This window comes from Somniosus microcephalus, chromosome 5 (assembly GCF_052327205.1).
Source record: "Somniosus microcephalus isolate GS21.2 chromosome 5, FLI_Smic_1.0, whole genome shotgun sequence".
Classification (NCBI taxonomy): domain Eukaryota; kingdom Metazoa; phylum Chordata; class Chondrichthyes; order Squaliformes; family Somniosidae; genus Somniosus; species Somniosus microcephalus.
Window position 1 is genome coordinate 72,799,257 of NC_140991.1, and position 25,021 is coordinate 72,824,277.

General features: G+C 45.5%; 1 protein-coding gene across 11 annotated transcripts in view; it reads right to left on the bottom strand.

Annotated features, from left to right (window-relative positions):
• mllt10 (MLLT10 histone lysine methyltransferase DOT1L cofactor) overlaps positions 1-25,021 on the bottom strand; it is a 280,530-nt gene that overhangs the window by 78,399 nt on the left and 177,110 nt on the right. For all 11 annotated transcript variants that reach the window (XM_085987805.1, XM_085987795.1, XM_085987802.1 and 8 more), the window contains one exon: positions 5,907-6,082. In XM_085987805.1, the coding sequence (XP_085843931.1) occupies positions 5,907-6,082 (176 nt within the window). The remainder of the gene's footprint in view (positions 1-5,906; positions 6,083-25,021) is intronic.

Genomic DNA, 25,021 nt, shown 5'->3' on the forward strand with positions numbered 1-25,021 from the left:
TGGGTGGATATCTGACGTAACTGCAGCATTTAAAATACTGCATTTGCCATTTAAAGGAGACTGTTTATCCGTAGCAAGAAAATCAGAGGCAGAAAATCATTGCTGCAAATAAATGGCACTTGGCTCCAAAGAACCTCACCATTGAGTGATGCAGCTGTAGAGTTGCTCCTTTACGAAGGAGGCCAAAGAAGACACTGAAAGCTGACTGGGGAGAGATGACAGAAAGAGCAATGTGGTGTCCAAAATTCAGAAGATTTCAAAGCAGATAAGGAAGATGTTAGCCAGCTTCAGAAATCTGCTATCTACCAAGATAAGACTTCCCAGGACTTCCCTATACTAAATAAATGAGCAAAGTTTGAATGCCATAAAATTTCACTTCAATCTTGACTGAGACCGCATGTAAAAGCAGAAATCATTACAGCTCTTTCTAGCTTCACATGCATTGCCAAACTGCAAGACAGACTTCCAAGGTGCAAATTAAAATTAAAACTGGAACTAGTGTTGCACTTATGTGAATATGTGCCCATAAACTATGCTTTCAACAAAATCTAGCTGCATAATGTTTGTTCATTTATCCTCACACTCTGCCACGTAGGATGAGCACTTGGGGGTCACTGTATGTGCTCTTCAAACATCCAACATCTCAATACTAATTCTCTGCTTGCAGGAAAAAGTGGCATTCAATAGTAAGGGACAAAACCACATGGGAGGAGTGCACAGAATATTTCTGCCTTAAACCGAGGCCCTATCTGCTTTCTCAGGTGGACATAAAAGATCCTAGGGCACTATTTTGAAGAAGAGCAGGGGAGTTATCCCCGGTGCCCTGGCCAATATTTATCCCTCAATCAACATAACAAAAAACAGATTATCTGGTCAATATCACATTGCTGTTTGTGGGAGTTTGGTGTGCGCAAATTTGTTGTTGCGTTTCTTACATTACAACAGTGACTACACTTCAAAAGTACTTCATTGGCTGTAAAGCACTTTGGGACGTCCGGTGGTCGTGAAAGGCACTATATAAATGCAAGTCTTTCTTTCTTTAAAGTTCCACTGAAGAGGCCACTGTCAAATTCCTGGGGAACTGAGAGAATACAGAAGTTGGGAGGGTAAAGCTCGTCTACACCCTCAAGTTTAGGATTAGTGCATCCTTTCCTGATTATTCTCTCCCCACCCCAACTTACTCATTTACGCACAGCGATACACTCAACAGAACATGACACATTTGCCATTTAAATACTATTTGAAGGAGTATTGTGCTAGTCTTCCAATACATGTTCCATTTCTATTTCAATGCACATCCACAGAGGCAGCACCTAAAGCACCCAAAGTCCCTCACTCCACCCATCATAAGCCTCAGCAAAGGTACTTCACTTTAGAGGATTAAGAGAGATAGCCTCAGGCTGTGGCACCAGATAAAGTGCAAACCATGACTGAGGAGTAACATTTGCTGGTTGCAGTGGGGAACAGCAACCTGCTGGCCAGGGGGCTGGCTCACACTCTTCTTCAGCTGCAAAACCCTGGGATTTGGACCACAAAGGCTTGCATATAAAAAGGTTGCTATATGAGGACAATTGTTGTCTGCAGTCATTCGAATTTATCCAAAACATGCATGGTCAGATGAGTTTGTGGAGGAGTTCATACACCAGATCTGTGTAGTTTTACATAATGGTATAACAGACTACAAACTGCATATGCTAATTCCAGGGGCTTCTTCAACAGAGGCCTCATTCACAGAGGTCCTTCATATAGTGGGAGTATCTCCCCTGAATTCTCACATTGCTGTCATTGAGGCCCTGGGCTCCTGAACATAATGGGGAAACTGACTGAGAAAGAATTATGCAGTAGTTCACAATCTTACTACTTCCCAGAAATCAATTTCCAGACAGATCATGGACATAAGGAGAGAATGCCCAGCAGCATGTGAGGGTATATTACATAGGGGTTATGGTACTGAAGTAGGAATCAAATAGAATGGCGTCCAAATCCCATCATAGAAAGTTGAGAGATTAAATGCAATAATATAACAATTAGGGATGAGGGAAAAAATGGCTATGAAAGATGTTGGATTCTTGTACAAACCCAACTGGTTTACTAATGTTCTTCAGTGCATGCAAACAGCCACCCCTACCCGATCTGGCTTACAAGCAACTCTAGTCCCACACTGCGTGACTGATTCTTAATGCCTGCTGAAGTGACCTGCTAAGACACTTGGGTTATGAAACAATCATTATGAAGCATAAGACAGGCTGACATTCCAGTGCAGTACTGAGGGAGTGCTGCACTGTCTGAGGTGCCGTCTTTCAGATGAGACTTTAAACGGAGGCCCCATCTGCCTTCTCAGGTGGACATAAAAAGATCCCACGGCACTATTTCAAAGAAGAGCAGGGGAGTTCTCTCCAGTGTCCTGGCCAATACTTATCCCTCAATCAACATCAAGAAAATAGATTTTCTGGTCATATATCTCATTGTTGTTTGTGGGGCCTTGCTGTGTGCAAATTGGCTGCCGTATTTTCTACATTACAAGAGTGACTACACTTCAAAAGTACTTCATTGGCTGTAAAACACTTTGGTACGTCCTGAGGCGTGAATTGCGCTATACAAATGCAAGTTCTTTCTTTTCTTTTCAATGGTTGAAGAAGGTACACCACCATTTTTTCAAGGTAACAAAGGATGGGGAATAAATATGGTCTTGCCAGTGTCGCCCACATCCAGAGAACAAATTTTTAAGGGGGAATAGCTGAAGTAGTTACCAATGAGGTTGTTCTTTCTCATAGCAATCCCACATCAGGCCCCATCTAGCCACCTGACTCAAATGTCAAATGTGCCAGTAAACAGGCAAGATTAGGTAGTTGCACGAGGTGGTACAGGACCAACTCCATCCCAAGAAGCTCCCATTAATGCATAGCAGTCAGCCACCTCACACACTGTGGAAGCACCTAGAAAGAGAATGAGGGTGGATTCAAGAGACACAGCATTCACCATCAGTAAGGAAAGCACAAAGCAGCTATATTCATCACTTCTTTTAGGATATTAAATTTGGTTTCACCATCTCAAATTTGTCCAGACGTTAATTTTGGTGGTGCAAAATAAAGTTACACCAGATCTACGATGGGAGTAATGTAGACAGCAATGTCAGGTAAGGTACATCAATACTGTGAGGCACTTTGGGGTGTCCAGAGGACAATGAGAGGTGCTATATAAATGTAAATTCTCTATTCCTTTATCCCTGCACCAGAGGATGAACTTCGTCGATTAGTATTGTGAACTTTAACTGTGTAACTTCTCCAATTTATACATAACAGTTTAAAAAATGCAGAATGTCCTATGTGATACAGTGGAATCGCCACTTCCAAAAGGAGGCAAAAAAAGCCATCAATAGGCTGTGCATCTTAAAAGACAAGATATCAACTGCAGGCTCTGACCCAAAATTTGGAATAACAACTGTCTATAGGCCTTGCTAACCACCACAGTGGCATCTGTTTATGAATCTATTGCCTCAAATGCAGTAGCGCTAACAACGCTGTGGTAAATTTAATCCCATTATGTGCCAAGTAGCTGAGCCCACATGTTTAGGGTAGCATCTACACCCTGGCTAATCTATACTATTGGATAGAGTATGGTATCTTAGGAACGACTGCACGAGAAGGTTTAATTACAAATCGCTCAGCAACAGTTTTACATCTGGTATTGAGGACAGCAACTGCCATCAATCCCATACTCACAGCATTATTCTTGAATTCCCAACCCAAGATGACAGCATTTATCCATTGTTGTTATGATCGTACTCAGAAATATCTAACACGTGAATCATACAGCACAGAAGGAGGCCATTCGACCAGTCGTGCTTGTGCCAGCACTTTTAAAGAGCTATTCAATTTAATCCCACACCCCAGCCTTTTCCTCATAACTCGGCAAATTAGTCCTCTTCAAGTGCATGTCTAATTGCCTTTTGAAAGTTCCTATGGAATCTGATTCCACTCTTTCAGGTAGCGAGTTCCTGATCTTAACAACCCTCTGTGGAAAAAATCTCATTTTCCCTGTAGTTCTTTTGCAAATTATTTAAAATCTATGACCTCTGGTCCACTTGCCAGAGGAAACAGTTTCTCCCGACTTGTTCTATCAAAACCAGTCATAATTTTGAATGACTATACGAGGTCTCCCCTTAACCTTCTCTGCTCCAAGGAGATTAATCCCAGCTCCTCCAATCTCTCCACATAACTGAAGTCCCTCATCCCTGGTATCATCCTGGTAAACCTCCTCTGTACTCTCTCCAAGGCTTTGACATCCTTCCTAGTGTAGTGCCCAGATTGTACACAATACTCCAGCTGAGGCCTAATCAGAGATTTGTAACGACTTAGCATGACTACCTTGTTTTTGTATTCAATGCCCCTAATTACAAAGCCAAGTATCCCATATGCTTTCTTAACCCACCTTATCAACTTATACTGCCACCTTCAAAGATTTGTGAATATACACCCTCAGGTCGCTCTACTCTTGCAACCCCCTTAAAATAGCACCATTTTGATTATACTGCCTCTCCATACTGTTTCGCCCAAAGTTCATCACTTCACAATTATCCACATTAAATTGCACCTACCATGTGTCAGCCCACTTCACCAGTCTGTATGTCCTCCTGAAGTCTACTACTATCCTGCCAAATTTTGTATCACCCGCAAATTTCGAAACTGTACACCCTATACCCAAGTCCAGGTCATTTATATATAACAAAAAAGCAATGGTCCTAATACTGACCCCTGGGGGACCCCACTGCCTACTTCTTCCCAATCAGAACATTTTTGGTCAGTGCGGAGTTAGAAAATTTTAACCAAGGAAACGGTAGGATTCTTTAATCAGCTCAGCTAATTTATAGCCATTATGCTTCTCCTTCAAAGTCCCCTTGCCTGTGAGTCCAAATGTAATATACACTTAAAATAAATAATTTTAAGACAGGTCCATCACACTATGACATGCAAATTTCCCTTTAAAAAATCTATATAAAAAAGAAAACCAATCAATTCTAAAGTATAATGAAACATACCCATCAACTGAAAATACTACAAATGACTTCAGAAGTCACACATTAAAAAAGGAAGTGAGTGAGCTGGCTCTGCTCAATGTGAGGATTTGCCCAACAACAATTGGTCCTTAATTAGCTCAGTAAAATACAGCAATTGCATCTTGTGCCCTTAAAAAAAACATACAGCTGCACTTTAGCAGAACAGTGTATTGTGCATTATATGGTAAAAATGCTCATACCCTTATAAAGCAGCATATTCTCCAGCATACGTGAGCAAGAGTTGTTCAAAAACATTTTTTATATCTTTACTGTTAATTGTTAAATGTTATCTGTCTGGGTTTGTCATTTGTTTACCTATAATGACTGACCTTTTAAAACAAAGTTTTAAAGAAAAATAACACTTAATATGAATATTGTACTTCCACTGTGGGTGAGTAACTGAATCACACAAAAGTTCCCATGTTAGATTCCCAATCCATGCTGATCTGACCCAGGGAGGTGGTAGAGGCACAACAATTAGCTGCAGAGAGGTGGGTAAAATGAAAATCATCCAGAGATCATGCCCTTGATCATTATTCCCTGCTGGAAGTATGCGACTGAGAGCAGTATCTGGCTAGGCTATCATGACGCTGCAGTCAAATAGCCTACTAACACTAGTCTAGACTAAAATACGAAGAACTGACACTTAGCTAAGGTATCAGAGGGCAATAGGTGCCCACTGAACTGTACCCCAACAAGGACACAATAGAAGAGGGGAGAAAACAATTGAAAGAAAAGGGAGAAAAAAATTAATATCCTATTGGAATAAAAAAAATCAAATTGAAGTATGTTTTTCTCTTTGGCCATACTAGGTTCTTTTAATTCTTACAACCACTAAATAATCTCTTACCTGGGTTGTAGAAACCATAGTTGCAACAGAAACGGTGGCTGAAGGTGATGTGCTCATCTGCTGTGAATGGGCTGTACTTTGTGGAGGTAAAATAGAACTGGAAAGTGGAGTACTGCAGCTTGACCCTGGTACTGTATTCTGCAGTGAAACTGGTACTTCATTACTTGTGTAAACTCCTGAAAAGAAAAATGGGTTGTGCAAATCTCAGTTTAAAATTTCATACTAACTCATTGTCTGAAACTTCTCATTCACTCATCTAAAGACAACAATCTTTTATCTATATACTAATATAAATTGTGTGGCATTAATCAGTCATCCAGGAACTGAACCACAGTTTCTGCCTATTTTAACAATGCTTGTGCTGCAACCTAAACTTGGTCCATTACTGTAATACAGCAAATTTACTGAAGCAATTTATCGCGAATATGACGAGGTAAAGATATTACACACTTTACCAATACTGAAAGATACAGGTCTCATCAAGATATTTGTAATACTATCAGGTCACAAAACTTGCTTAAGATGCAATGAACTTATTCTTCCATAAAATCTGCTTCTTCCCAGTTCTTTAAAGTATAAAATGTATTTTTTTTGGTTTAACCTTTGAGTGTATTTTCAGAATTGCTCTAGATGCAAGTAATTTATTTTGATCTTCCCTCTTCATCTCAGTTATTTACATAATTCCAGATATTTCTCTCCACCTTCTCAAGGTGGAATTCTATTTGTTGCTGAGACTACAACTGGTGCAGCACTGACGTGTGATATTTCTCCGCCCCCCCCCCGCCAAACCTCATTCTTAATGGTCCAATCCTGGGTAACTGACAGACAGACTAACTCTGGTCATATTTTCAAGGTCAGCATCAAAGTACCTCATAAATATCACCCTCCAGCTCAGGCACAAACATCAGACCCCTTCAGCAAAAATAAAATCCCCCAAAACTGTCAGTTTAGAATTATTATTTAGTGACTTAAGCTAAATTTCAAAGCTACCATTTTCAAAGCTACCATTTACAAACCAGCAAGTACCACAAAATCTACCAATTAAATCAGTCAAATTTTCTCACTGCTTTAGTAGCCATTTTCCATTATTACAGCTTAAGACTGATCACTTCTAACATATTGAACACTTAAAAAATATAACAGTTCTCCATCCACACATTCATGCTTTTGCTTTGTTGCCCTCCCCCACCAATCCAGGCGCCATCCAAACCATTTTGGGAGAGCTTAATAGTGGCACTCTTCACCATACAAGACAGCTCTACCAAGGCTACCAGGTTCAGGTGGGGCTTTGGTTAACCACTCATCAGCGGATGCTTTTGTGCTTTTCAACTCAGAAAGCAAGGCAGGCAAATTTCCTCTCCAGAGAAAAGTACCAGTGTCCCCAAGAAGGATTCAAAGCTAATAAGGTGCCTGTGGCAAGAAGTTATGCATGAAAGAAAGGCTCCTGATGTGAATCTCTTCTTACCAAGCCCAGTGATGGCACATAGCAATCCGTTTAGATAGATGTATCCAAAGCACACATCTCCCGAATGGAGGGCAGCCCTGTGCACGACAACACAAACAACAGCAAGTGTGCCTTTTGGAGCACTGAACTATAAATGACCTCAAAAACGGTGACACACAGAATCCTAAGTAGTGTTTTTTCATTTAACCTGGCTTAGGATCTTAGGGCTCCCCAATGACCTTCAAAATAGGTTGAGAAAGCTTCCTTTTCACAAATGCTTTCTCGAGGTATTTAACCACCCAGTGCAGCACCCTCCATACAGTTCATGATGCATAAGCCCAGAACAATGTGGACAAAGTGCAAAGCAGTATAAAGTTATATAATGGAACACTACAACTTAATATTTGGGTGTGAAGGGACCTGAGGGAGGTTACATATGGGTCAAGTTTATGATGACTTTCCACAACAGAAGTCAGTGTTCTACTTCAAGTTAAGGGACTCCAGGGTGGTGGCCCTGTGTGGCATAGCGATCCAGACAGGGAAGATTCCTGTATCCCCACCTTCTGTTCCCTCTCATAACATGAGTCACTACCAAGCCTCAGGAGGAAGGGATTCTAGTCAGTACCAAACTAGAAAATCCAATTCAAAGGCCTGCTAACCTTAAGCAGAGAGCCTTTATTAACTCCAACACAGGCAAAGATTTTCTGTTTCAACTGTGCAGCAAATCTGAAATAGCAGCCTGAAGCACCTTCATCTGATGGCATGCCATGAGAGACCACTTAGAATAGGTAGGATTCCAGTAATCAGTAGTGACCACTCATTGGTCTCAAGAATAGTCAAGCATGAAGCTCTGAGCAAACTCATTTCAAATCCTTTGAAATCATAGGTTCTTGCAACACAAGTTTCTATCATTTATAAGTATAACTTTACTGTTGGAATCAATGACATAGGAAAAAGGCGGAGGTCTTCAGAGTTTTAGTGATGTTGAAATAGTGCCATGGGATCTTTTACATCCACCTGAGAAAGCATACAGGGCCAGAATAGGATCAGGAAGATAAAGTGGGTTAATGCATGGCTGGAGAGATGAGGGAGGGCTTCAGATTCCTGGGGCATTTAGACCAGTTCTGGGGCAGGAGGGACCTGCACAAGATGGACATGTTGCACCTCAACAGGGCTGGGACCAATGCCCTCACAGGGAGGTGAACTAGTGCTGTGGGGGGAGGGTTTAAACTAATTTGGCTGGAGGAGGGGAACCAGAATGAAGCATCAGAGAGGAGAAACAAGGTGCACAGAGATCTGGGAGAGACAAACATTGTTATTAGAATAATAAAGAGTCGTTCAGAAAGAGGAGGGATCAGACATGGGAGAAATGCATGGCAGACTAAGGTGGGTTTTGAATGCATGTGCGTAAATGCAAATAAGGTTGCTGAGCTGCAGGCACAAGTTGCCACATGGGATTATGATATAGTGGCAATAACAGAGACTTGGCTCAAACAAAAAGGAGGAATGGGAACTTAATATTCCTCGCTACAATGTATTCAGGATAAATAGGGAAGGAAAAGGGGGGGTTGGCAGTATTGATCAGAGATAATGTTACAGCACTAGAAAGGGTTGATATGCTTGAGGGTTCAAAGATTCTATTTGGGTAGAGTTAAGGAACAGAAGAGGAGCTGTTACACTGCTGGGTGTATACTATACACCACCAAATAGTGGGAAGGGGATAGAGGAGAAAATTTGCAGGCAAGTTTCAGAAAGCTGCAAGAACAATAGAGTGGTGATAATGGGAGACTTCAGTTATCCAAATATAGACTGGGAAAAATAATAGTGTAAAGGGCAAAGGGGGGGAATTCCTGAAATGTATGTACAAGAGAACTTTCTTAATCATTATGTTTCCAGCCTAACGGCAACAACAACAACTTGCATTTATATAGCGTCTTTAACATAGTAAAACATCCCAAGGCGCTTCACAGGAGTGTTATCAAACAAAATTGACACTTAGCCACATAAGGTGATATTAGGACGGGTGGTCAAAGGGGTAGGTTTTAAGGAGCGTCTAAAAGGAGTGGAGAGGTTGAGAGGCGGAGTGGTTTAAAGAGGGAATTCCAGAGCCTAGGATCTAGGCTGCTGAAGGCACAGCTGCCGATGGTAGAGCAATTAAAATCAGGGATGCGCAAGAGGCTAGAATTCAAGGAGTGCAGAGATCTCAGAGGTCTATGGGGCTGGAGGAGGTTACAGAGATAGGGAGGGGCGAGGCCATGGAGGGATTTGAAAACAAGGGTCATAATTTTAAAGTCACAGCGTTGCCGGACTGAGAGCCAATGTAGGTCAGCGAGCACAGGAGTGATCAGTAAACAGGACTTGGTGCAAGTTAGGAAACAGGCAAACTTTGGATGAGCTCAGGTTTAGAGGGTGCAAGGAAGGAAGCAGTGCTGGATCTAGTTCTGGGGAATGAAGTGGGCATGTGGAGCATATTTCAGTGGCAGAGCATTTGGGAAACAATATTAGGTTTAGAGTAGTTATAGAAAAGGACAAGGAACAATCAAATGTAAAAATACTCAACTGGAGGTGGGCTAAATTCAGTGAGCTGAAAAGAGATCTGGCCCAGGTGGATTGGAATCAAAGATTAGCAAGTAAAACACTAAATGAGCAATGGGAGCCTTCAAAGAGAAGATTGTTCAGGTACAGATTAGACACACCCCACGAGGGGAAAAGGAAGGGCATCCAAAGCTAGAGACCCTGGATGACTAATGGCATAGAGATTAAAATGAAACAGAAAAAGGTGGCTTATGTTAAATGTAAGGTTCATAATGCAGTAGAGAACCAAGCTGAATACAGAAAGTGCCGAGGAGAACTGAAAAAGGAAATAAAAGGGGCAAAGAGAGTGCATGAAAATAGATTTGTGGGTAACATAAAAGGGAATCCAAAAGTCTTTTACAAATATATAAATAGTAAAAGGATAATCAAAGAAAGGGTGGGCCGATTAGCAATCAAAAAGGAGAACTTCCTGTGGAGACAGAGGGCATAGCTGAGGTACTGAATAAGTATTTTGCATCTGTCTTCACAAAAGAGGATGCTGCCAAGTCACAGTAAAGAAAGAGGTGGTCAAGAAATTGGATAGGATAAAAATAGATAGAGGTACTTAAAAGGTTGCAAGCGCTTAAAGTAGAAAAGTCACCCGGTCTGAATGCGATGCATCCTAGGTTGGTGAGGGAAATAAGGGTGGAAATAGCAGAGGCTCTGGCCGCAATCTTTCAATCCTCCTTAGATATGGGAGTGATGCCAGAGGGCCGAAGGGTTGTAAATATTACACCCCTGTTCACAAAAGGGGAAAGGGATAAACCAGGTTAACTGCAGGCCAGTTAGCCCAACGTCAGTGGTAGGGAAACTTTGAGACAAAATAATCCGGGACAAAATTCATTGGCACTTGGAAAAACATGGTTAATCAATGACAGCCAGCACATACTTGTTAAAGGCAAATCATGTTTGACTAACTTGATTGAGTTCTTTGATGAAGTAACGGAGAGAGTTGATGTGGGCAGTGCAGTTGATGTGTATATGGATTTTCAAAAGGTGTTTCAAAAAGTACCACATAGTAAACGTTAACAAAATTGAAGCCCATGGGATTAAAGGGGCAGTGGCCACGTGGATACGAAATTGGTTGAACGCACTCTCCTGTCGCCATGCCTCCTTTCATATCTCCTCTCTCTCTCGGATACACTGCCCTCCCAAATCCCTACCACAATCCTTCATTAATCTTTGACCTTCCTACTCTCCTGCCGCCGTCCCAGGCTTGACACCCTCTTAGATAAGCCCACAGCTTCCCTCTGTGCCTCTCTTGTCATCCTACGAAGGGCCCATCGAGAGGCACTCACTCATCGCTGCCGCCTGTCACGGCAACCCCAACTGTCCCATCCGACTCTCTCGCCGACCTTTCCGCCCAGCGTGCCCACTGGGGGAAAATCTTGCCAATCTACTCCCCATCCAACTCCTCCCCCACAGCGCTGACCCTGTGGACGCTGGCAGTGGGGCAGCCTCACTGACCCTCTCCACATCTCCCTCCAAAATGTCCATTCACTTGCGAACAAGGACCTTGCCATCCATGAGCTGATTGAGGATGATTGCATTGACATCATGGCCCTGACGAAAACTTGGTTGGGGGTTATGACACCTTACCCTTAAATGAAGCCTCCCCACCTGGCTATACCTTGCCCCGCTCAGACTGCCATGGTGGCGATGTGGCTCTGATCACCAAATCACAGCTTGGTCTGTCCCCCTATCCCTCCGGCAGTTTCTCCTCCTTTGAGCATCTCACCTTATTCCACCCATCTCACCTCATTTAAAATTCTTGTTCTCTACCGCCCACCCAAGTACCATAAAAATGTTATTACTGAGGTATCTTCACTGCTCTCCTCCCTCAGCATCAAACGACTTTTCATCCTCGGTGATTTCAACCTCCATCTCAATTCATCATGCTCTCTCTCCTCTGAGTTCACTAGCTTCCTATCCTCCCTTAACCTCTCCCTCCATGTAAACTCCCCAACCCATATACCTCGACCTTGCCATCTTTCATGGCCTCGCTACTCCCATCGTGTCAATTGCAGATAAGGCCATCTCTGACCATTTCCTCATATCACTCTCCACCCACTTCCCCTCCTCTTCCCCCCCCCCCCACCGAACCCTACTTCCTTCTGTGTCCGCCCCTGGAAAAAACTCTCTCCTAACTCTCTTACAACTGCACTTATGAAATCCCAACTGGCCAGCCTCTGGCCCTCCATTCACCATGACATTTCTGCAGTTACCGATCTGCTCAACCACACCCTCACCACCACCTTTGATGCCCTAGTCCCTACTAAAACAATTACCCTCTCTCTCCCTGGCCGTTCCCCCTGGTACGGATCTCACCTTCGCTCCCTTAAGTCCAAGGGACGCAGACTTGAACGGATATGGTGGACAACTGGTTTAGCCATTCACCATCAGATCTGGCTGGACCACATAAAGCATTATTGGGTCCTGCTCTCATCTGCCAAAATTGCTCACTATTCCAAAATCATTCTGGAATGCAAAGATAAACTATTCTCTACTGCTAACCGTCTTCTTAAACCCCTCGCCCATCTCCTCCACCCTCACCTCCGATAACAAGTGTGAGGAGCTCATGGACTTCTTTATCTCAGATTGAGACCATCCGTTCAGCTGCCTCTGCCACTTTCATTCCTTCCCCTAGCCCACTGGGCCAAACTTCCTCTAAGGTTCCTCCCCTGCCCTAGCCTCACATCTTTCTCCAGTTTCTCGCCGATCTCCCCTCATGACCTCTCTGCGCTCATCTTGTCCATGAGACCTACCTCCTGCTCCCTTGACCCTATTCCCACCAAATTGCTGACCACCCAACTTCCTTTTCTGACTCCCATGTTAGTTGATGATGTTAACGGTTCTCTCTCCTCAGGTACTGTACCCCTCTCCCTTCAAATTTGCCGTCATCACCCCTCTCCTCAAAAAACCAACCCTTGATCCCTCCGTCCTTGCAAACTACCGCACCATCTCCAACCTCCCTTTCCTCTCCAAAGTCCTTGAACATGTTGTCGCCTCCCAAATCCATGTCCATCTTTCCCGCAATTCCACGTTTGAATCCATCCAATCAGGTTTCCGCCCTTCCCACAGTACCGAAACGGCTCTCAGAGGTCACAAATGACATCCTTTGTGACTGTGACAAAGGTAAACTATCCCTCCTCATCCTTCTTGACTTGTCTGCAGCCTTTGACATGATTGACCACTCCACCCTTCAACGCCTCTCCACCGTTGTCCAGCTGGGTGGGACTGCACTCGCCTGGTTCCTTTCTTATCTATCTAATTGTAGCCAGAGAATCACCTGCAACTGCTTCTCTTCCCGCTCCCGCATCGTTACCTCTGGTGTCCGCCAAGGATCTATCCTTGGCTCCCTCCTATTTCTCATCTACATGTTGCCCCTTGGCGACATCATCCGAAAACAGTTAGTTTCCACATGTACGCTGACGACACCCAGCTCTACCTCACTACATCCTCTATCGACCCCTCCACGGTCTCTAAATTGTCAGACTACGTGTCCAACACACAGTTCTGGATGAGGAAAAATTTTCTTCAATTAAATATTGGGAAGACCGAAGCCATCGTTTTTGGTCCCCGCCACAAACGCCGTTCCCTAGTCACTGACTCTATCCCTCTCCCTAATATGTCTGAGGCTGAACCACACTGTTTGCAATCTTGGTGTCATATTTGACCCTGAAATAAGCTTCTGACCATAACAACGACCGCCTACTTCCACCTCTAACATTGTCATTCTCCGCCCTTGCCTCAGCTCATCCGCTGATGAAACCCTCATTCATGCCATTGTTACCTCTAGACTTGACTATTCCAAAGCACTCCTGGCAGGCCTCCCACATTCCACCCTACGTAAATTTGAGGTCATCCAAAACTCGGCTGCCTGTGTCCTAACTTGCACCAAGTCCCGTTCGCCCATCTCCCCTGCGCTCGCTGACCTACATTGGCTCCCGGTTAAGCAGCGCCTCGATTTCAAAATTCTCATCCTTTTTTTCAAATCCCTCCATGGCCTCGCCCCTTCCTATCTCTGTAATCTCCTTCAGCCCCACAATGCCCTCCCCGCCCCCGGCAAGATATCTGCGTTCCTCTATTTCTGCCCTGTTGAGCATCCCTGATTATAATCGCTCAACCACTGGTGGCCTGCCTTCTGTTGCCTAGGCGTAAACTCTGGAATTCCCTGGCTAAACCTCTCCGCCTCGCTATCTCTCTTTCCTCCTTTAAGATGCTCCTTAAAACATACCTCTTTGACCAAGCTTTTGGTTACCTGCCCTAATTTATCCTTATGTGGCTCGGTGTCAAATTGTTTGTCTTAAAATACTCTGTGCAGCGCCTTGGGATGTTGTACTATGTTAAAGGCACTATATAACTACAAGTTGTTGTTGTTACGTACAGAAAGTAGTGGTGAACAGTTGTTTTTCAGACTGGAAGAAAGTATACAGTGGTGTCCCCCGGAGGTCAGTATTAGCTCTTTTTCATATATATTAATGACCTGGACTTCAGTATAGAGGGCATAATTTCAAAGTTTGCAGATGACATGAAACTCAGAATACTAGTAAACAGTGAGGAAGATAGTAGCAGACTTCAGGAGGACATACAGATTGGTGAAATGGACAGACACATGGCAGATGAAATTTAATACAGAGAACTGTGAAGTGATGCATTTTGGAAGGAAGAATGAAAGAAAAAGGAAGCCTTCCATTATATAGCACTTTCCATCACAACAGGACAAGCCAAAGCACTTTACAGCCAATTAAGTACTTTAGAAGTGTAGTCACGGTTGTAATGTAGGAAACGTGGCAGCCAATTTGCGCATAGCAAGTTCCCACAAACAGCAATGTGATACTGACCAGATAATCTGCTTTTTTGTGGTATTGGTTGAGGGATAAGTATTGGTGAGGACACCAGGGAGAACTCATCTGCTCTTCTTCGAAATAGTGTCATGGAAACTTTTACTTCCACCTGACAGGGCAGTTTAAAGTCTCATCCGAAAGATGGCACCTCCGACAGTACAGCAGTCCCTCAATACTGCACTGGAGCATCAGCCTACAATTTGCGCTCAAGTCCTTGAAGTGGGACTTGAACCCACAAACAACTGACTCAGAGGCAACATGAGGAGGGACAATATAAACTAACTGGTCCAATTTTAAAGGGGGTGCAGGAACAGAGAGACCTGGGGATTTACGTACAGAAATCTTTGACGGTGGCAGGACAAGTAGATATGGCTGTTAATAAAGCCCAGGGGCGAAGTCGAGGCCCAGGAGCGAGGTCGGAGCCCAGGAGTGAGGACAGGGCCAGCAGGGAGGTCAAGGCCTAGGAGTGGCGCAGCGTGGACCAGCAGCGGGGTCGGGAGGACCACACTGCAGCCTATGAAACCCAGGCAGAGAGGACCTGCGGGAAAGAGGGAGAAGGACAGTAGGAGTATGTTTGTGTCTGTGCGCTAGGCCGACGTAGCAGAGCCTGGTCTCCAATCGTCTTGGATCCCCTTGTCATTGGACCAAGACCTTGCTCTGTCAAGCCTGTGTGGTAGCTGGTGTGCAACAGCCACCCCAGGTTAAAAGAATTAACAACAGCGACAGACCGGAACGCCGTATTGCTATCATTGGCCGGGAGCTCAGACGTTTTGACATAGACATCGCCGCCCTAAGCGAGACCCAGCGGGCAGGGCAGGCCAGCTCAAGGAGCAAGGCGGTGGTTACACCTTCTTCTGGAAAGGCACACCTGAAGAACACCGTCTCCATGGGATAGGCTTCGCCATAAAAAATGAGCTAGTTGAACATCTCAGAGACTCTTGTGGAATAAATGAATGCCTCATGACACTACGGCTCACCCTAGCCCGGAACCAGTGCACTACCGTCATCAGTGCATACACTGGAAGCCACAGACGAGACCAAAGAGGAATTCTACTCCAGCCTCGAACAATCCCTGTCCCGAGTCCCAACGGGCGACAAGCTGATCCTCCTTGGCGGCTTCACCGCCAGAGTTGGAAAGGACACAGACCTCTGGGGAGGTGTTATTGGCAGAGAGGGAGTAGGGAAAGCCAACTCCAACGGTACCCACCTCCTGACGAAATGCTTAGAATATGGCCTTGTCATAACCAACACCTTGTTCCATCAGAGAGACAAGTACAAGGCTTCATGGCAACACCCTCATTCCAAGCAATGGCATTTGCTGGGCTACGTCATCGTCCAAGCCAGGGACCGCAAGGACGTCCGCATCACCTGCGCCATGACAGGAGCTGACAACTGCTGGACAGATCACCGCCTAATCCGCTCTGTCATCTCCATCAACGTAGCCCCAAAACAGCGGCGGCAACAGAAGCAATGCCGCAGGAAAATCAACGCCGGAGCACTCAAAGACCTTGCTAAGAAAGCCCTATTCAGCCTGTGCCTCAACCAACCCGACGACTGCCAGTGATTCAGAGACACAGTGTCCACAGCGCCTGGTCAGCACTCAAGGCCTCCATAATCAGCACCTGTGAAGAGACGCTCGGTCACTCGGCCAGGAAACACCAAGACTGGTTCGACGAGAACGACCGGGAGATCCTGGAGCTAATAAGTCGCAAGCACAAGGCATTCCTGATCTGCAAACAGCAACAGAACTCGAGAGCAAGAAAGCAGCTCTACAGACACCTGAAGGCCGAGGTCCAACAAAAAACTTGCAACCTAAAGAACAGATGGTGGGTGGAGAAAGCGCAGGAGATCCAGCAGCTAGCTGACAACCATGACGTGCGTGGATTCTTTAGCGCAGTGAGACCACCTACAGCCCAAGCACCCAAGGTCCTACCCCACTGCGGGCCAAGAACAGAGAGGTACTCATCAAGGACAGAGAGGCAGTCAGTGCCCGCTGGAAGGAGCACTTCGAAGATTTCCTTAACTGAGACTCTGTCTTCGACGCAAGTGTCCTCAACTCCATCCCGCAGCATGCTACACACCACCACCTCATCACAACCCCAACGGGACATGAGGTTGAAAAGGCCATCCGACAACTGAAGAACAACAAGGCCTCCGGAGCAGGTGGAATCTCCGCCGAGGCGCTAAAACATGGTGGAGAAGCACTATTGGTGTGAATACATGAGCTCATTTCTCTTATTTGGAAGGAGGAGAGCATGCCAGGGGATCTCAGAGATGCCGTAATCGTGACCTTCAAGAAAGGTGACAAGTCCGATTGCAATTACACAGGAGTCTCCCTACTGTCTGCCCCAAGGAAAGTCATCACAAGATCATCAAAGTCATCACAATCGCCTTCTCCCAGTGGCTGAAGCGCTCCTCCCAGAGTCGCAATGCGGATTCCGCCCAATGGACATGATCTTCACCGCGTGTCAACTACAAGAGAAATGCAGGGAACAGCACCAACCGCTGTACATGGCCTTCTTTGACCTCACAAAGGCCTTCGACACCGTCAACCGTGAGGGATTATGGAGTATCCTCCTCAAATTCGGCTGCCCTGAAAAGTTTGTCACCATCCTCCGCCTGCTTCACGACGACATGCAAGCCGTGATCCTGACTAACAGATCAACCACAGACCCAATTCACATATGGACTGGGGTCAAGCAATGCTGTGCAATCGCACCAACGCTCTTCTCGATCTTCCTAGCTGCAATGACCCATCTCACCCTCGGTAAGCTCCCCGCTGGAGTGGAGCTAATCTACAGAACAAACGGGAAACTGTTCAATCTCCGTCGCCTCCAGTCCACATCCAAGGTCGTCCCATCCTCTGCCATCGAATTACAGTACGCTGACGATGCTTGCGTCAGCGCACACTCTGAGGCCGAACTCCAAACCATCATCAACACCTTCACTGAAGCGTACCAGAGCATGGGCCTTACACTAAACATCCATAAGACAAAGGTCCTCTACCAACCTACCCCCGCACACAGTACTGCTCCCCGATTATCAAAATCCATGACGAGGCCTTGGACAACGTGGACCACTTTCCATACCTCGGTAACCTACTGTCAACAAGGGCAGACGTCGATGACGAAGTCCAACACCACCTTCAGTGTGCCAGTGCAGCCTTCGGTCGCCTGAGGAAGTGTGTGTTTGAAGACCAGGACCTCAAACCCAGCACCTAGCTCATGGTCTAGTGAGCAGTAGTGATACACACCCTCCTGTATGATTCAGAGACATGGACCATGTACAGCAGGCACCTCAAAGCACTGGAGAGGTACCGCCAACGCTGCCTCCGCAAGATCCTGCAAATCTATTGGCAGGATAGGCGCATCAATGTCAGTGTTCTTGCTCAGGCCAACATCCCCAGCATCGAAGCTTTGACCACGCTCAATCAGCTCCAATGGACGGGCCACATCGTCCGCATGCCCGATACGAGACTCCCAAACAAGCGCTCTGCTCGGAGCTCCGACATGGCAAGAGAGCCCCAGGTGGGCAAAGGAAGTGCTTCAAGGACACCCTCAAAGCCTCCTTGAAAAAGTGCAACATCCCCACCCACACCTGGGAATCCCTGGCCCAAGACTGCACAAAGTGGAGGAGAAGCATCCGGGAAGGCGCTGAACACCGAGTCTCTTCGCTGGGAGCAAGCGGAAGCCAAGCGCAAACAGCGGAAGGAGTGCACGTCAACCCAAGCACCCCACCCACCCTCCCCTTCAACAGCCGTCTGCCCCACCTGTGACAGAGACTGTAAGTCCCGCACTGGACTCATCAGTCACCTGCGATCTCATTTTTAGTGTGGAAGCAAGTCATCCACAGTTCCGAGGAACTGCCTAAGGTGCTGATGATATGAGAGCCTTGGCTTTATAAATAGAAGCGTTGAGTGCAAAAGCGAGGAAGTTATGCTAAACCTTTATAAATCACTGGTTAGGCATCAGCTCAAGTATTGTGTCCAATTCTGAGCACCATACTTCAAGGCCTTGGAGAGGGTGTACAGGAGATCTACTAGAAAGGTACCAGGGATGAGGGACTTCAGTTACGAGGAGAGGCTCGAGAAGCTGGGATTGTTCGCCTTAGAGCAGAGTAGATTAAGGGGAGATTTAATAGAGGTGTTCTAAAATAATGAAAGGTTTAGATAGAGTAAATAAGGAGAAACTTTTTCCACTGACAGATGGGTTGGTAACCAGAGGACATAGATTTAAAGTAACTAGCAGAAGAGGCAGAGGTGAGATGAGGAGAATTTTTTTTAACGCAGTGAGTTATGATGATCTGGAATGCACTGCCTGAAAGGGTGGTGGAAGCAGGTTCAATGGTAACTTTTAAAGGGGAATTGGATAATTACTTGAAGGGAGAAAATTTGCACAGCTATAGGAAAAGGTCAGGGGAGTGGGACTAATTGAATGGCTCTTTCAAAGAGTCAGCACAGGCTCAATGGGCCAAATGGCCTGTTTCTGTGCTGCCAGGATCAGTGAAATTGAAACAGTGGTTCCAAACCTACTACATAGAAGCATAGAAGATAGGAGCAGGAGTAGGCCATTCGGCCCCTCGAGCCTGCTCCACCATTTAATGGGATCATGGCTGATCATCCAAATTCAGTACACTGTCCTTGCTTTCTCCCCATATCCCTTGATCCCTTTAGCCTTAAGAAATATATCTAACTCCTTCGTGAATATATTTAATGAATTGGCCTCAACTGCCTTCCGAGGTAGAGAATTCCACAGGTTCACCACTCTCTGGGTGAAGAAATTCCTCCTATCAGTCCTAAATGGCTTACCCCTTATCCTTAGACTGTGACCCCTGGTTCTGGACACCCCACCATCGGGAACATCCTTCCTGCATTTAGTCTGTCTAGTCCTGTTAGAATTTTATAAGTTTCAATGAGATCCCCTCTCATTCTTCGAAACTCTAGCGAATACAAGCTCAATCGACCCAATCTCTCTTCATACGTCATTCCTGCCATCCCAGGTATCAGTCTAGTGAATCTTCGCTGCACTCCCTCCATGGCAAGAACATCCTTTCTCAGATAAGGCGAGCAAAACTGCACACAATACTCAAGGTGTGGTCTCACCAAAGCCCTGTATAACTGCAGCAAGACATCCTTGCTCCTGTACGCGAATCCTCTCGCTATGAAGGCCAACATACCATTTGCCTTCTTAACCGCCTGCTGCACCTGCATGCTTACCTTCAGCGACTGGTGCACAAGGACACCCAGGTCTCGTTGCACTTCCCCTTTTCCCAATCTATTGCCGCTCAGATAATAATCTGCCTTCCTGTTTTTGCCACCAAAGTGGATAACCTCGCATTTATCCACATTATACTGCATCTGCCCAATCATCCAACCTGTCCAAATCATACTGGAGTTTCTCTGCATCCTCCTCACAGCACACATGCCCACCCAGCTTTGTGTTGTCTGCAAATTTGGAGATATTACATCTAGTTCCCTCGTCTAGATCATTTATATTGTGAATAACTGGGCTTCTAGCACTGATCCCTGCGGTACCCCACTAGTCACTGCCTGCCACTTGGGAAAAGACCCGTTTATTCCAACTCTTTGCTTCCTGTCTGCCAACCAGTTCTCTATCCAAGTCAGTACCTTACCCCGAATCCCATGTGCTTTAACTTTGCACGCTAATCTCTTATGCGGGACCTTTTCGAAAGCCTTCTGAAATATAGGCCTAGTCTACTCAATCTCTCCTCATAGGACAATCCCCTCAGCCCAGAAATCAGTCTGGTGAACCTTTTTTGCACTCCCTCTATGGTAAGTATATCCTTCCTTGGGTAAGGAGAACATAACTGTACACAATACTCCAGCTGTGGTCTCACCAGGGCCCTATGTAATTGCAGTAAGACATCTTGGGGGGAACAATTCGGTTGGTTAGCAGCTCCCGTTAGCGCCACGATCGTGACGTCAGTCGAGCGTGCTACACCCCGGACCGGATATTGAGTCGTGCCCCCTGCCTCTAGGAACGACAGGTAGAGGGGAACGTTTTCAAGTCGGGAAGGGGTTGGGAGAACCCTATTTAAAGGTGGGCGCCTCCTGCCTTTTTTTGTCGGCAAAATTCTTGGAACACGCAGGCTGCCAGAGAGGCGTCTAGAGAGATTTGACGATATCCAAAAGGAGCTTTGGGTCCCGAAGACCACTTTTGAGGTTCCTAAGCACTGTGCTCTTTCACTGGGCCTATTCATTAGTGCTTCCAACACAATTGCTTTAGAGGTCTCTCCAGGCCAAGAGTCAAGGCTGCAATAAGCAGGGTGCGGCTGGCCAGCAAAATGGTCCCTCCCCTTTCAGAACTGGACGGCGTCAGTCTGTCTGGATTTCATGGTAACCGACATCGCCCGAGCTTCATTAGCGCCTTAAGAGAGGCGCGTAGCGTTTGATTTAGCGCTCAAATCACCTCCAGGGGCGAATTTTGCAGTCGGAGATGATAATTAGTGCCAGGCGCTAAACTTTGCGCCTGGCCAATATTAGCACCACCCAATTTTTGCCCCCTTTACTCTTATACTCAAATTTTCTTGTAATAAAGACCAACATACCATTTGCTTTCCTAATTGCTTGCTGTACCTGCATGTTAACTTTCAGTGATTCCTGTACAAGGACACCCAGGTCACTCTGAACAACATTTCCCAATCTCTCACCATTTAAAAAATACTCTGCTTTTCTATTTTTCCTACTAAAGTGGGTAACTTCACATTTCTCCACATTATATTCCATTTATTATGCTCTTACCCACTCACTCAGCATGTCTATTCCCCCTTGAAGCCTCTTTGCATCCTCCTCACAACTTACATTCCCACCCAGCTTTGTATCATCAGCAAACTTGGATACATTACATTTGGTCCCCTCATCCAAATCATTGATATAGATTGTGAATAGCTGAGGCCCAAGCACTGATCCTTGCAGTACCCCACTAGTTACAGCCTGCCAACCCGAAAATGACCTGTTTATTCCTACTCTCTGTTTTCTGTCTGTTAACCAATCCTCAATCCATGCTAGTATGTTACCCCCAATCCCATGAACCCTAATTTTATTTAATAACCTCTTGTGTGACACCTTATCAAATGCCTTCTGAAAATGCAAATACACCACATCCACTGGTTCCCCCATATCTATTCTGCTAGTTACAACCTAAAAAAACTCTAATAGATTTGTCAATCACGATTTCCCTTTCATAAATCCGTGTTGACTCTGCCCAATCCTATTATTATTTTCTAAGTGCCCTGTTACCATACCATTAATAAGATTCTAGCATTTTCCCTACTACTGATGTCAGGCTAATTGGTCTGTAGTTCCCGTTTTCTCTCTCCCTACTTTCTTAAATAGTGGGGTCACATTTGCTACCTTCCAATCTGCAGGAACCATTCTAGAATCTATGGAATTTTGGAAAATGACAACGGGAGATGGGGAAGTGCAGAGGGACCTGGGTGTTCTTGTGCACCAGTCACTGAAGGAGAGCATGCAGGTGCAACAGGCGATTAAGAAGGCAAATGGTATGTTGGCCTTCATATCAAGGGGGTTCGAGTATAGGAATAGGGATACCTTACTACAGCTGTACAAGGTGCTGGTGAGACCGCATCTGGAGTATTGTGTACAGTTTTGGTCGCCCCATCTGCGGAAGGATGTTCTTGCCATGGAAAGAGTGCAACGGCGATTCACCAGGCTGATACCTGGAATGGCGGGAATGACCTACGAAGAGAGATTAAATAGTTTGGGCTTGTACTCACTGGAGTTTAGAAGATTGAGAGGGGATCTCATCGAAACATATAAAATTATGGCAGGCCTGGACAGGCTGAATTCAGAGAGAATGTTTCCAATGGCCGGGGAGCACAGAACCAGGGGCCACAGTCTAAAAATAGCGGGCAAATCATTTAAAACAGAGATGAGGAAGAATTTCTTCACTCAAAGAGTGGTGAGCCTGTGGAATTCCCTGCCACAGAGGGCTGTGAAGGCTAATTCAATAAATATTTTCAAGAGAGAATTGGATATATTTCTGAAGGCTAAGGGGATTAAGGGTTACGGAGAAAAGGCGGGGACGGGGTACTGAACTGGTAAGATCAGCTATGATCTCAGACGAAGATCAGCCATGATCTCATTGAATGGCGGAGCAGGCTCGAAGGGCCGAATGGCCTACTCCTGTTCCTATCTCTATGTATCTATGTTCTTATGGAACGATGTTCACGATGGTCGGTGAGTCCAGGAACAGTGGTCATAGTCTAAGGATAAGGGGTTGGCCATTCAGGACTGAAATGAGGAGGAATTTCTTTCCCAGAGAGTGGTGAACCTGTGGAATTCTCTGCCACAGAGGGCGGTGGAGGCCAGTTCATTAAATATATTAAAGAAAAAGTTGGATATATTTCTTAAGGCTAAAGGGATCAAGGGATCTGGGGAGAAGGCAGGGAGAGGGTACTGAATTTGAATGATCAGCCATGATCTAATTGAATGGCGGAGCAGGCTCGAAGGGCCGAATGGCCTACTCCTGCTCCTATCTTCTATGTTTCTATGTTTCTATGATGTCAGGCTAATTGGTCTGTAGTTCCCGTTTTCTCTCTCCCTACTTTCTTAAATAGTGGGGTCACATTTGCTACCTTCCAATCTGCAGGAACCATTCTAGAATCTATGGAATTTTGGAAAATGACAACCACTGCATCCACTATCTCTATAGCCACCTCTTTCAAAACCCTAGGATGTAGGCCATCAGGTCCACGGGATTTATCGGCTTTCAGTGCCATTAATTTCTCCAGTACTATTTTATTCCAGGCAGTGCAGTAGGCGCAAGCAGGTAGTGCAGGGGTCCCCTGTGGCCATCCCCCTCTCAAACAGATATACCGCTTTGGATATTGTTGGGGGTGATGGCTTATCGGGGGAAGGCAGCACCAGCCAACTTCCGGGCACCATGGGTGGTTCTGCTGCACAGGACAGGTGGAAAAAGAGCAGGAGAGCTATATTGATAGGGGATTCTATTGTAAGGGGAATAGATAGGCGTTTCTGCGGTCACAAACGAGACTTCAGGATGGTATGTTGCCTCCCTGGTGCAAGGGTCAAGGATGTCTTGGAGCGGCTACAGGGCATTCTGGAGGGGGGAGGGTGAACAGCCAGTTGTTGTGGTGCATATAGGTACCAATGATATAGGTAAAAAAACAGGATGAGGTCCTAAAAGCTGAATATAGGGAGTTAAGAGGTAAATTAAAAAATAGGACCTCAAAAGGTAGTAATCTCAGGATTGCTACCAGTGCCACGTGCTAATCAGAGTAGAAATAGAAGGATATTTCAGACGAATACGTGCCTAGAGGAATGGTGCATGGGGGAGGGATTCAAATTCCTGGGACATTGGAACCAGTTCTGGGGGAGGTGGGACCAGTACAAACTGGACTGTTTGCACCTGGGCGGGACTGGGACCGATGTCCTAGCGTTTGCTAGTGCTGTTGGGGAGGGTTTGAACTAAAATGGCAGAGGGTTGGGAACCTGTGCAGGGAGACAGAGGAAAGGGAAGCAAGGATAGAAACAAAAGACAGGAAGGAGAAAAGCAAAAGTGGAAGGCAGAGAAATCAAGGGTGTAAATCAAACAGGGCCACAGTAAATAATAATTCTAAAAGGACTAAGAGTATTAAAAAAACAAGCCTGAAGGCTTTGTGTCTTAATGCAAGGAGCATTCGTAAAAAGGTGGATGAATTAGCTGCGCAAATAGATCTAAACGGATATATATGATTGGGATTACGGAGACATGGCTCCAGGGTGAACAAGGCTGGGAATTCAACATCCAGGGGTATTCAATGTTCAGGAAGGACAGGCAGAAAGGAAAAGGAGGTGGGGTAGCATTGCTAGTTAAAGAGGAGATTAACACAATAGTAAGGAAGAATATTAGCTCTGACGATGTGGAATCTGTATGGGTAGAGCTAAGAAATACCAAGGGGCAGAAAACTTAGTGGGAGTTGTATACAGACCAAACAGTAATGCTGAGGTTGGGGATGGCATTAAACGAGAAATTAGAGACGCGTGCAATAAGGGCACAGCAGTTATCATGGGTGACTTTAATCTACATGTAGATTGGGCTAACCAAATTAATAACAATACCGCGGAGGAGGAATTGCTAGAGAGAGTGTATACGGGATGGTTTCCTGGACCAATATGTCGAGGAACCAACTAGAGATCAGGCCATCTTAGACTGGGTATTATGTAATGAAAAAGGATTAATTAGCAATATTGTTGTGCGAGGCCCCTT